This window comes from Callospermophilus lateralis, chromosome 7 (assembly GCF_048772815.1).
Source record: "Callospermophilus lateralis isolate mCalLat2 chromosome 7, mCalLat2.hap1, whole genome shotgun sequence".
In the NCBI taxonomy this organism is placed as follows: Eukaryota; Metazoa; Chordata; class Mammalia; order Rodentia; family Sciuridae; genus Callospermophilus; species Callospermophilus lateralis.
In genome coordinates, this window is record NC_135311.1 from 87,823,737 (window position 1) to 87,838,359 (window position 14,623).

Sequence of the window (14,623 nt, forward strand, 5' to 3'; positions counted from 1 at the left end):
GTTTCAATTCTAATTCATGTTAACAAATAAAATAAATCAGGTAATAAAAGTTTTTACCTGATTGTCAGAAAGCCACAAAGCTGCAAGCTCTTTAAGTTTGGTAAATGAGAATGGTAAATTCTTCAATCTGTAAAAATAAGAAAATTCTAATAGCATAGATGAAGATGGATGAGTCATATCTAAGAAGAATTTTTTCACATACTATATTGTGACAGTAGAATGAATTAGACATAATTTTCCTATGTGTTAACTCCATATCAAACACAAGAATGGGATCCTAGTTAGAATAAGTTATACTCCATGTATGTGTACTACACTCCACTGTCAAAACACACTCCGCTGACATGTATGTCTAAAAAGAATGAACAAATAAATAAAATACTATAATGTGGTTGATTCCATTTTTTCCTTCAATCCTTTCACCATTCCACTGAGCAGTCTCAATAATCCTCTAAAAGTGAATGTATTTATAACCCTGCAAAAGCTTCCCATTGTATCAAGATAAAATAAAAAAATTGTTGACATGCACTGTCAGACTTAAACAATCTGGGATCCGTAATCCCTCCAGCAGTTGTTCCAGCTTCTCCTTTCCTGATAGTTCCATCAGCACACTGGCCCTCTATCAGCCTATTATAAGGTTCAACCAAAAAAAAAAAAATAAGATTCGACCAATTCTTCATCTACAATACAATACTACCATACTTCATGTGATTAAATCCCACAAGTCTTCTAGTTCTCAGTTTAAATGCCATTTTTTCAAAGAGTTTTTTCCTTGACTCCTCATTTAAACTACTTTTCTTAATCCAGTTTCCCAGCACCTGGCATTTTCCTTCATAGAACACACTGAAGTATTTAATTAAATTTGATTTTTGTAATTATTTATTTATTGTTTACGGTTTTCCCCACAAAACCATAGATTCTGTGAGGGCCAGGGGACCTGTCCGTCTTACTACTAAATAAGTTTACAGCTCCCAAAGTTATGCTGACTTCCAGGGAATGTGTCCTTTTGTTCTTCTACTCCTGGTGTATTGTATAGAAGATATTCAAAAAAGGAATCTGAAGTGGAGCAAATTATATTCCATGCTTATATGATTATGTCAAAATGAACCCCTATATTGTCTATAACTATAATGCACTCATAAAAACAAAGAAGGGATCTTTAAAAATCACATTTTTTGAGACTCGTAAAGTTTGGCCTCAGCCTTGATATTAAATCAAAATTATATATTTAACTTTGTGTGAAGTTTGGCTTCAGCTTTGATATTCAGTCAATGCTACATATTTAACTTTGGCTTCAACCTTCGGAAGGCTAAATGCCTATTTCAATATACTACCTTAAATCCTTGAAATTGTGCATGTACATGGTCAACACAATGTGATTACAAAGGTTATTGTCATTGCTAGTCAGCAAAGTGAGTAGTACTAAGTAGCATGCCAATGAGATTTACTGCGTTATCACTTTGGACCATAGAGGAACATGTTAGAAAATGCTTAACTTGGAAAGAAAATTTCCTTAAGTCTTTAACATTGAAATTCTATCAACTAATTGATAAACGTATTTCAATAAGGGAAGAGGAAAATTTACAGTAATTAATGAGTTAATTGTAGTGCAAAAGCAATTAAGTACTTTCAAATAATTTAATAAATTTGAAGAGATAGTAGATATTAAATTGTATCACATTTTTTTTCTCATAGAATTACAACTTTAACTTTCAACCAAATTACCCATGAAAGCTGTTTCTAATTTGTAGTTATTTAAGTTCACTCACAGCAGAAATTGTGAAGTAACTCTTATAGAGAATGTTTTATCACATAATATGGGGATAAATTTAAAGTGGATGTCAATGCTGCTGCATCCAAATTACATGAGGGGAAAACATGTCCAACACGTACATCCTGTACAACAATATACATGATAAATCATCCTGAATCCAATGATAAATGTAGAATATGAAAAAAAAAAAACTGTTAGAGATGAACAAGGGAACCTCATTTTTCCTTGCTATTCCAGAGGCTTCTATAGAAGGTGAGCCTCTAATATTGTATAATAAATATACAGTACTTCGACCAAGGAGCAAGTTTGCAGCTGACAGGGTGGAAGAATCATTGTTCCTAATTAAAATGTCAAGCTTTTAAAAATCTGTCATATTGTAAATACAGAACTGCAGTCATCATTACTTTTGGATAACATTTCTTATTTAAGCTTCTCTCCAAGCAGTTCATTCTCTGATGGTGATGTTGAACTTTGGCCTCAGCTTTGACGGAATATTGATTTTTCCTCTGATTCATTAATTGACTCATTAATTGAAAGTATTAATTTGGCTCCATTCTATGTTCCAGTTTTTGTACTAGGGGATACACTAATCAACTATTTTTGGCTTGATGAAATATTTTAATTCCTGATGTTGTAAGCTCCTCAGTCTATTCCTGTTTTGCCCTAGTAACTAGCAGCATGTCTGGTTCACACTAGGCACTTGAGTCTGCTATATCCATTAATAATCCTTCTGGTTGTGGGGCATTTGTGATATTTGGTAAGCAGATTTGTTATATAATCATACAGACTATTAATGAAAAAAATTGAGCAGAGCAAAAATTTAGGAGAGACTTCTAAAACTCAGCACAATAACCCTCTCTCCAGATTGACACTAATGCTTCTGGTGGGGACTATAATTGAATCTAATAGGAATCTACCCTCCTATGATATTTTCATGACCATATTTCCTAATTTAATTCATTAGAATGCAATTAGAGATTTCACTAAGTGTCTTGAAGAAATTCAGACACAACATTTAAGGCATTCTCTTCATTTCCAGTCTGGTAACTCAGAGAGGAAATAGCATTGTAAGGACGTTACTTCCTTTTGATGCACAAAGCTTTGGTGCCTCTTCTTACCTTGATTTATGAATAAAATTCCAAACCTTTTAGTAAAATGTTTTATTCTCTTAGTTGGGAATATTATTTAGTTACTAAGAGAATAAATTTTGAAAATTCACATTACTTTTTTCTTAATCAAAGTAAAAAGAAAAAAAAAGAACTTTAATGCTTATCCCGAAACTTTCATAAATTTTCCTCATGATTTCACAAAGGCTCACCTTGGACAGTTTCACTCTCTTAGTTTCTTGAACCATCATTGTCTGATTGAATTTACTGAGAATATAGAGTATTTATCCTATTCCTAATCACTTTATCAATTTAGTAGTTATTTCTGGTTAATATCTACCTTTATCCTTTCCTATTGGAATGTAATTGTTTTCACAGAGAAGGTGGGAACAAAGAGGAACCGTAGCTTCAGTTTTTCCTTTTACACATCCACCAACATAACATTTTTTGTCACAAGAAGAAGCTTATCCTTTTGTTGTTGTTGTTGTTCATTCTGTTTTGAACATGACTGAGTAGCCATTTGATTTTCGTAACTATAATGTACAAACCTTATGCCTTTGGAGTATGAGTTTACTAGCAATGTTTTTAACCAGCACTTTGGTGGAGGTGAAATATACACATTGCCCAATATGTTGGATACATATATGTGCCTAAGAACAAATATATGCATGTATTTTATTTTTTGGAACCAGAGATGATTGAACTCAGGGGCACTTGTACACTGAGCCATATCCCCAGCCCTATTTTGTATTTTATTTAGAGACAGAGTCTCACAGAGTTGCTTAGCCTCTGGCTTTTGCTGAGTCTGGCTTTGAACTCATGATCCTCCTGCCTCACTCTCTCAAGCTTCTGGGATTACAGGCCTGCACCACTGCAGCCAGCTATATACATATATTTAAAAAATGGATTTGCAGTTATTTATTACAATTATTTTTCTATGTTTTTGTATTACTAAGCTTTTTGCTTTGGTTACATTTGGTGTATAGGTTTTATATAATTTTAACATATAATATGTGATTCTGATATAATCAAATAACAAAATTTAGAAATAGTTGGTTTAAAAATAATTTAGTTCTGCTATTGTCTACACAAAGCACACATATTTGCATTCCATATACCTCACAAGATACAGAAATTCTTTCCAAATTATAGACAAAAAAAACCTATCATTTGCTTTTAGTAAATAACTAGTATGTAATGATGAAATGTTGCAAAAATACCTGTTATCACTCAAATTTAAAACTCTCAGTTTCTGCATCTGTCCAATTTCTTCAGGAAGAAATTCCAGCTTATTAGAGCGTAGAGACATAACTGTGACATTCTTACAGCTTCCAATCTATTGATAACAAAAGAAAATAGGTGAAGAGTAACAATGTAGAGCTGTTGTTATATTAATTTTTCTAATTTACTAAACCAATTAGCTCATTGATTTCTCTCACTTTAAACTTTCTCTTAATATGTGTACTATCCTTTTTATAATCTTTTAAAAATATTTATATACATATTTAGATATTAAGGCAATATATACCTCATTATTTTAAATATTAACAAGGAAGCATTTTATTAATAATCTTACTATTAAAATATCTGTCAACACTATTGTTTTTATGAATCAGATTGTTTTTTCTAAGTAAGTAATAATCTCTATGTTTTTAATAGCAGAAAATACATATTCAAAAAATGAAATGTTATTAACAGTTCTTTGGCAAAGCTAATTTTTTTCACATTACAATGTTATTTATCACTTTTATTCATAACTTTTGTCTTTAAAATAATGATACAGTGATTATTTTCCATCATATGGAACTAGTTAGTATAAAATGTTAAATTGAAAATATGCTTCACATTCTTTTTTGACATTAGTAAATGAAAGTCTGTTTAGAGGTTAATAATGAACAGAATCTCTTTGTGAATCTGGAAGTTAACATGATATTAGTATGTAATTGGAAACCTTACAAATATTTATAGCAATAAAAACCCTTTTACTTCAGAAATGGAAATGTCATTATCCAAAAGTGTTACTTCTATTGTTCTTAAAAGCAAAATACATAAATTATTTAAAATTATATTCCTTAGCATTAACTTATATTTTATTATACTTATTTTAATATTTATTATAATTATAATATAATATTTATTATAATTATCATATAATATTTATTATATTTTTTATTCTTTGTAAGCGATATTTAAGTCAAATGCATTTTTCTGGTTTAAATGTAAGAATATTTGTCATTTAAAACAGAATGATTATATAGATAATTCCTATACACATTTTCTCAATTCATGAACCTACTCTGCTATTGCATCTGATAATATTTCATTTCAAAACACATTCATTAAAAGTTAATTGATGGAAAACCCACTTCTCTGGGTAATTCTGGAAGGAAATTTTCATCAACTGCTAATGTTCGGAGACTGTGAAGGTAGCCAATAGTAGATGGTAGAGACTCCAGTTCATTACAGCTACAGTCGAATTCTTCTAGTAAAGATAAACTGAAAAGTTAAACACAGTAGTTAGTCATTCCGGCAAATTTTTTTTTGCAAAACCACATATCCAATCATCAAACAAAAGTGGTTCATCAAGGATTACAAAATATTGCATCAATTCATTAATTTTATCAGTTCAGTTGAATGGTTCTATATCATTAAATGATTGTTTTGATTTGGTAAAATAAATAAGGTTAATTTTTTCCATTTCTGAATTTGTCATTCAGCTGAGCCATTGGAAATTATAGAAGAATTTTTGTTTTTGTGTTTGTTTATAACTTAGGTGTCATTTTTAGCCAGAAGTTCAGAATGTTTATCTTGGAATGAGTCCCTGAAACAGCACTGAGTAGGTAGAAGGGTGTGGTGCGAGGTCCAATGAAGAGAGGATGCATGGGGAAAAGCAGTAAAAACAAAAACACTAATGTGATTGTATTTTATTAAGCATTTTAGAGATAGAAAGACCTACTAATCTCTTTTTTTTGTAAAAAAACCCTCTATTTTAAACTCATTTTATAATTAAGAAAATTGAGGCTTAAATAGTCTAAGAAACTTTCCAAAAGCCATACAAATTGGCAAATCTGGGACTGAAATCAGATAACATGGCTCTGCTACATTATCCTGTCTGTAGACATGCTTTGTTTGCTTTACTAGAATTATTAAAAAGTAGTTAATATACACTATTGATCCAGATTTTTGGTGCCCCTTGCAAATTTGTAATACTGGGCCTGTATTCTTCCCTGAGAAGCAATGGATACAGAGTTATATCTACTGTCTTCAAATGGGCACAGTCCTTTGGTGGGTCTCCTGTTTGTCACAATCCCTACCACTCTATACTTAAATGCTATATCCTAGAGCCACAGAAAGGAATCATAGGAGTGAAATAAAATCTTAGAGTAGTTTTGATTAGGATGTGGGAGAAAAGGCACACTCATACATTGCTGGAGGGACTGCAAACTGGTGCAACCAATCTGGAAAGCAATGGGGAGATTCCTTGGAAAACTTGGAACAAAACCACCATCTGACCCAGCTATCCCACTCCTTGGTCTATAACCCAAAGGACTTATAAATAGCATACTACAGTGATGCAGCCACATCAATGTTTATAGCAGCACAATTCCCAGTAGTCAAACTGTGGAAGCAACCTAGATGACTTTCAATAGATGAATGGATTCACAAGACTGTGTATGTTAGGCAAAAAAAGAAACTGTGGCATATATATACACAATGGAATATTACTCAGCAATAAAAGAGAATAAAATTATGGTATTTGCTGATACATGGATGGAATTAGAGAATATCATGCTAAGCAAAGTAAGTCAATCCCCAAAAAACTATGTTCTCACTGATAAGTGGATGCTAATCCATACTGGGGTGGGGGGCATGGGATGAGTGGAGAAACTTTTGATTGGCCAAAGGGAAGGGAGAGGAGGAGAGGGGGCATGGGAATAGGAAAGATGAGATGGACATCATTACCCTAGGTACATATATGATTGCATGAATGATGTGACCCTACTTTGTGTACAACCAGAGAAGAGAAAAATTGTGCTCTGTGTACAATGAATCAAAGAGCATTCTTCTGTCATGACTAACTGATTAGAATAAATAAATAAATAAATAAAAGGAATCATAGGAGTGATGGTATTACAAGGAAACAAGATACTTCACTGTCTTTTTGCAACATGTGGGAAACAAAGAGAGCCTGGAAGAGAAAAATCACTAGCTATATTTAAATTGCCATTGGTGTTTTAATATTATTACATTGGTATCAGCATTCATACTTTTGCCATTATTATAGCAGGGAGGAATTCCCAGGGGGAGGAACCTTCCATGATAAAGGGAAAAATGAAGTCAGTTTGAGAAAGGTTATAGAATCAGTTTTCTTTTTTATATATTGGAAATAGCTAACTTGAATACAGTTTGCTCCCATCATTTATTTAAGAAATGAATATGAAAATCAAGCATAGGATCTGAAGTCAGTCACGTGGATTTAGGCTCTAGCCCTGTCACTTACTGGATGTATGATCTTGGGTATCAACAAATAAAAGAAAGACCACTATAGCTCAGAAAACAAAGCTGCTTTTATTTACCTGCCATAGGGAAGAAAATCCAGTAAGTGGTGCTCTGAGGAGGAAAGTCAGTAAAAAGTAGGGTTTTGTGAGAGTCTGATTGGGTGACACCATGATTATGTTCACCAAGGATGGAAAACTTGCATTATGAAAAGTATGAAATAGACTCACAGGACTGTGTATGTTAGGCAAATAGAGACCTACTGTCTGTGGGTCAAGAAAACATCCAATACATTTAGGTTCAGTCTGACTCTGTCCAGGGTCACTCAAAGTTCATGATCAGTTGAAATTCAACTGGTTAGAACCAGCTATGGCAAAAGGTGGCATTCAACTTTGACTAATAGCTCAAGATAAATGTTTTCCTTATACATAGATAAGTCATATAACTTTTAAGTCTCAGTTTCTCTTCATATTTGCAATGTGGATACTAATAATTCCTGCCTCATGTAGTTGCTTTGAATAGTTCATGAAATATTATCAATAAAGCACATAGCTTAGTATTAGTCAAAAAAAAAGTAATTTTTTTCTTTTATTATTAGTGAACCCAATCAAACTTGTTTTTAAATCCACTGAGACACCCCACCCCATAGGGGCAGTCATGTTCCTGAGGTGTCAGGTGGGCATGCTGTTTGATTCTGTGTGTATGTGTATTTGTGGGGGCAGGAATCAACATATGTGGAAAACTCAGTAACAGAATATCTATCTATTTATTAAAAACCCTAACATCATGTCTTATACATCTAATGCACTTAATAATTTTTGTAAAATTGCATAGAACGGGTTTTACAAATAGCTTGAACTCCTGTATTCAGCAAGTGGTGATGAAAGTGACGGGCATTTTTATAATAAAAATTTCAATTGTACATTCAAAGGGTGAATTCAAACAAGATATTTTAAAAATAAAAAAAAATGAGGATTCTTGTTTTTTCTTTCTTTTATACAAACATATTTTGAAATTGGTCTTAAGCCACAGTAAGGCAGTCCTCAATTTTGCTCAGTGACAGTATGCAGGAGTTTCAGTTGTCATAGTCCATTAAAAAACACTTGTTCCCCAATGACATGGTTTAAATTTCAGTTACTTGCTATTTTAACTGTAGTGACTCTATAAAGTATCAAGCTTTCTTCGGTCCACAAATCACAATGTAAATGTGAATAATAGATGAACATCAAGATCAACGAACAGTTACATCACTGTCTTCAAAGTTGTGGTGGGCCATGCACATCTGTTACTATGTTCACAGACAGCAAATCATGTATCTGCTATTATGCTCACATATCAACAGCAAATTGTGTTGTCTGTCTTCTAGCAGTAGACAGAGTATAGGCAAAATAATTTAACTGTTAAAACACTGTTACTGTTGGATACAGCTCTTGGTTGCCCTAATTCTCTTGGAGATTTATGTGAAAATATGAAAATTTTCTACTTATCACAAAGGACAACTTCACTAATCCAGCCAGTGGACCATGCAGTTATTTTAACTTTTAAAGCCCATTATCTTACACAGACTTTGGTATAGGCTATTCATGCCACAACTCGCGATTATACAGTTTCATTGCCTGAGTTCTGGATGAAATATGATATGAAACATAAAAATGAAAATATTTGAGCCTCGTGGTAGGAAGTAACAGCAAGTAATATGTGTGCGGCACGGCAGAAATTTTCAGCACACTGTGCAAATAAACTTAGCAGGATTTCAACAGAGTATAAATGGAGTTAGAGAAGACACAGGTGACTGTGGGGCTGTTGACACTGCTCCTGTTAGGGAATCCCAGATAAGCTGCCAGGGGAACTTAGTGAAGGCACGCTTACCAACATGAGTGAGGAAAGTGGTTGAAAGAAGAAGAGGTTTCAGAGTAAGTGACCTAGCAGTACATATCCTGCAGAAGGGACTCTCACACACATTTCACAACACCGGAAGCACAAAGGATAAAAATCTGGAAGCTGCTGGGTGAGGTGACACAGGCCTATAATCCCACAGCGACTTGAGACACAGCGACTTGAGAGGCTAACGCAGGAGGATCATAAATTCAAAGCCAGTCTCAGCAATTTAGCAAAGCCCTAAGCAACTCAGTGAGACTGTGTCTCTAAATAAAATACAAAAAAAAAAAAAAGCTGACAATACGGCTCAGTAGTTAAGTGTCCCTGGCTTCAATCCCCAGTACCAAAAGCAAGCAAACAAACAAACAAACAAAAAAATCTTATCCAAACTTGAAAAGGACTATAACAATCCACTGATGTTCACCTTGTATCATAACTTATATTATGGAAAGAAGGCAGGTGATGCTCAAGCTAAATTTGGTGTTTTACAAAACAAAACAAATATTACATCTCAGTGTTCCTAGTATTTAAAAATACAGTATACTGAACAAATATTAGTTTTATTATTTTTTGAATCCCCTATATTTATAATGGATAGTATGAGCGTTTAAAGGTATGATAAAAGGTTTAAAGACTTTTTGTGAAAATGACCATAATTTTTCACATTGGTTAAAACCATTTTGCACAGAAGATTACACAATAATTTTTATGATCACTTCAATTTATTGTGATTTATTTATTTATAAGGAATATGTATTTGATATTCAATATGTTCTTGGTACAGACCTCTTAAAATCCTTGGAATCTTCAAAGTAATAAGTGCTTTTCTGTATACTAATGACAAGACTTGAGATTAGGGACTCTTACAGAGCTTCAGGATGGGAGCTGCTTGCCAAGGAAACCAACCATGTCATTAGAAGTTTGAAGTGTCAGTCCCACACCCTGACAACTGGGAAGAGGAGAGAGGCTGAGGTTGAGCTGATCACGAAAGGTCAGTGATGTATAATCACCACACTCACATATAAAGCTGCTATAAGGACCCCAAGATGGAGATTCAGAGAACTTGTGAGTTGTTGATTGCATGAGGTAGGGGGTTCCAGGAAGGTGGTGCTCTTGAAGAGCACACAGAAGTTCCATGTTCCTTCCCCATGTACCTTTGCATGTGTTTTCTTATCTCTACCCTTTGCATTATCCTTTATCAAACATTGGTTAACTTATTTCCCTGATTTCTGTGAGCCATTCAACCTAAAGATCGGACCTGAGGAGGGAGTCATAGGAACCCCCCAATTTATAGATGATCAATCAGAAATCCCCCAGATCTGGACTTGTGACTGATGTTTAAGTGGGAGGCAGTTTTGTGGGACCTAAACTTTACCCTGTGGGTTCTGATTCTAACTTCAGACATGTGTTTCAGAATTGAGTTAAATTCAGTTGTTATCCACAAAAAATTGGGAAATTACTTGATGTAAGGAAAACCCCACATAGTTCAGTGACCAGAAGTGTTCTGTGTTGTGTGTTGACAGTACTGTAGGAAAAACAGTTTTTATTCCAACATAGTTTCATATTAGTATGCAAAGAAAGGACTTTCTGTATTAAAAAGACAACACATTTATCATACAATGAGCTTCTGAGCCTAAAAACATTGGGTTACAAAGAAGAACTAATATGTGCAAAACACATTTATCAATGATCTCTCAAATACCAAAGATTCATACTCATGGCCTATGATTTCAGCTGACTTCATTAATAGCTATCTTCCTAAAAATAATTAAAGGTGTTTTAATACAGGATCTTGTACGAAAACAGCTATCAGATTTATGTAGATTATCACTGTCATTTATAATAATGAAGTAAAAAAGAAACCAAAGATTATTTTAGAAGCTTTATATCTTGACTAGTATACATTGAAAATAAAAATAAGTCCAAAGGAAGTATAAAGCACTTTAAAGTGGTGCTTCCTAACAAACCAATATCCTCAATGAACATAGATGAAAAAATCCTTAAAAATATTAACAAACTGTATTCAAGAAGCTGAATAAGATCGTAATAATAATCTTAATAAGATTGTACATCATAATAAAGTTAGTTTTAGGGTTAGAGATGATTCAACATATGCAAATCAACAAGTCTAATTCATCATGTAACTAGAATTAAGAACAAAAATCATATTATCATAGAGAAAAAACTTTAAAAAAATCCAGCACCCATTTATGAAAAAAAAGGAAATTATCTCAACATCATAAAGGCTACATATTGACAAATATAAAGTCAACACCATAGTGAATGGGGAAAAACTGGAAGCATCCCCTGTAAAATTAGGAACAAGACAAGGATGTCCACTCTCATCACTATGATTCAATACAGTACTTGAAATTTTAACCAGAAAAATCAGGCAAGAAAAGGAAATAAAACAGATACAAATAATAAAGGAAGAAGTCAAATTATCATTGTTTGTAGATATTATTCTATACTTAGAAGATCCAAAAAAATCACCCAGAAGTTTTCTATGGCTAATAAGCAAATTCAGCAAAGTGTTGACATAGAAAAATCAATAACTTTTCTATGCACTGATCTGCTGAAGAAGAAAATCAGGAAAACAGTTCCATTTACAATAGCCTCAACAATAACAACAACAAAAAACAATGAATAAATCTATCCAAGGAGAGGAAAGACCTCTTACAATGAAAATTGTAGAAAACTGAAGAAAGATTAATATTTTGCCTCTACCTACAGGAACATGGGAGGTCTTTCCAAACTTCTGGCATCATCTTCAGTTTTTTTCTTCAGTGTTCTACAGATTCAATGCAGTCCCCATCAAGATTTCAAGGACATTCATCCCTGAACTAGAAAAACAGTCCCCAAATTCGTAGGGAACCAGAATACCCAAAACAATTTTAGCAAACAGAGCAATTCTAGAGGCATCACAATACCTGACTTTAAATCACAGAGTAACAAAAACATCACGGGACTGGTGTAAAAACAGACAATGACAACCAGAACAGTGAAACAGAATGTAAGACACAGAGAGATACAGATAAAGATAGGCAGATACAGTCATCTGTCTTTGACAAAGGCACCACATACACTGGAGGCTAGGATAAGAGTTTAGATTCTAAAAAGTACTATTGGGAAGATTCTAGTTAAGTTAATTAATTACTCTACACCTCAGTTTTATCCCTGGATAAAGAGAGTGAAAACAGCACTTAACCTTGTGGTAAAAGACCTAAAAATATATGAAGGAATTAATATATGTCAGTCACTTAGGATGAGCACAGAGTGAATGCTAGCTAACTTTCGCCATTATTCTTAGTTTCAGGGGTCATAAATCAATTTCATTTAGTTTAGATTCAGAATTAAGAGCTAGAGTCCATCTTAATTTTTCTTATTAATATTAGATAAGTTGCTTGGACTGCTTCTAAACAATGAGAGGAAATTAATGAATTTTAATCAGACTAGTTCTTTTCTATACTGACCATTCAGCAAAACTCACTCAGTTTTAGTACAAACTCCCAGCCTAAGTTGAATTCCGTAAAATCAGAATCTGTAAAAACATAAAATAATATAGACATTCAACCTCTGAAATGTTGGCTGATTTTGAGCAGTTACTCTCATAAAACGTATATATAAACAATATACTTTTTATTAGACCCAATTTTCTCATCCATCCTGAACTACTAGAAAATTCCGCTTTTATTTGTACTTTTTAGAAAGTTAACTGGATTGTTTGAAAAGAAAATTTGCAAAAATTTATTTTAGATTATAGGAGCAAAGTGTCTGTGAAATCAGAATACTATTTAAAACAGATTTTTAGTGGATAAAACTTTACCTATGAGTAGAAAATAGCTTCGCTCATTGCCAGATGATTTTTTAAAAAATTCTTTGTTTCAAGTTAGTACATTAAAAAGTTTCTTAATCAACCCAAACTATAGAAACACTCATATATGTTTCTCATAAATAGCCATAATTATAATTTGGACATCACTCATAAATAGCCATAAGTCTAAAATGTTGGGGCAAGGAGTGAGGGAGTGGTCAGTGGAGAACATTGTCTTTTGTCATTACTGGTTTTGTACTTGAGCTGAAATCTTACAATTATCAATGAAATTCTATTTGTTCATTTTGGCGAGAGGGGGCCCTTTTCTCAGTGACTTTGTAAATGAGGATACTTCTATTCAGTTTGGGAAATACATTAAAATTTATTGTTTGTGTTTTAAATTTCTCTCATTAAGTCCTCTGACTTCAAAGTCAAGCACACCACATAACTACAGTTTGGTAATAATGGAGGGTATATAGGACAGTGTTTCCATAAGAGTATAATGGAACCAAAAAGTTCCTCTTGCCTAATGACATTGTAATCTGGTAGCTCAATGCATAACTCCAGTGTTTATGGGATGCTGGTGTAAACAAAGCTACCAGGCTGCCAGTAGTGTAAAAGTATAGCACATAGCCAGGTTCAGTGGTGCACACCTGTAATACCAGAGGCTCATGAGGCTGAGACAGGAGGATCACAAGTTCCAGCCAGCCTCAGCAACTTAGTGAGGCCCTGAGTAAGTTGGTGAGACCCTGCCTTAAAATAAAAAATAAAAATAAAAAGAACTGGGGATGTACTTCAGTGGTAAAGCACCTCTGGGTTCAATCTCTAGTATCTGCCGCCACCCCCCCATCCCCCAAACACACAAGAAAGTATAGCAATACAATTATGCAAAGTATATGATATTTGGTAATGATAATAAACTATGTTACTGATTTATGTATTTACTATATTATGATTTTTCTCATTGTTTTAGAGTACTTCTCTTTATATAAAATAAGTTTACTATAAAATAGTGTGGCATATTATGCCAGCAGCAGCCTCATACATCTTCTGTTTGTATAAGTACATGCTATAAAGTTTGCACAATGACAAAATTGCCTAATGATGCATTTCTCAGAAAGTATCCCCAACAAAAAATGATGCATGACTGTTTCATGCTTCTAACAGTTTATTCTTGAGGATTCTGTCAAAAAGCAGGAAGCAATTTCAAACACCTCATTTCCTGAGAGTAGATTTTATAGGTTTAAAATATGTATGTTATGGACTGAATGTTTTCTTCCAAAATTCATATATTGAAGTTCTGATCCCCAATTTTATGGTATTTGCAAATGGACCCTTTGAGAAGTAATTGGTATTAAAATCATGAGAGTAGGGGCCTCATGATGGGAAGAGACACCAGAGAGCTTGTTCTCCTTCTTTTTCCCCATGTACAAAGAGGTCATGTGAGCATACAGGAGCATAGCAGCTAATACAAGTCCAGAGGGGCTCAGACTGCCACTCACTCACTTTGCTGGTACCTTGGGCTCCCCTATACTGAGAAATAAGTTTCTGTTG

General features: G+C 33.5%; 1 protein-coding gene across 2 annotated transcripts in view; it reads right to left on the reverse strand.

Annotated features, from left to right (window-relative positions):
- Lrrc7 (leucine rich repeat containing 7) overlaps positions 1-14,623 on the reverse strand; it is a 403,609-nt gene that overhangs the window by 99,070 nt on the left and 289,916 nt on the right. For both annotated transcript variants that reach the window (XM_076862304.2, XM_076862303.2), the window contains exons 11-13: positions 5,247-5,376; positions 4,101-4,216; positions 58-127 (exon numbers count right to left, since the gene is read on the reverse strand). In XM_076862304.2, the coding sequence (XP_076718419.2) occupies positions 58-127; positions 4,101-4,216; positions 5,247-5,376 (316 nt within the window). The remainder of the gene's footprint in view (positions 1-57; positions 128-4,100; positions 4,217-5,246; positions 5,377-14,623) is intronic.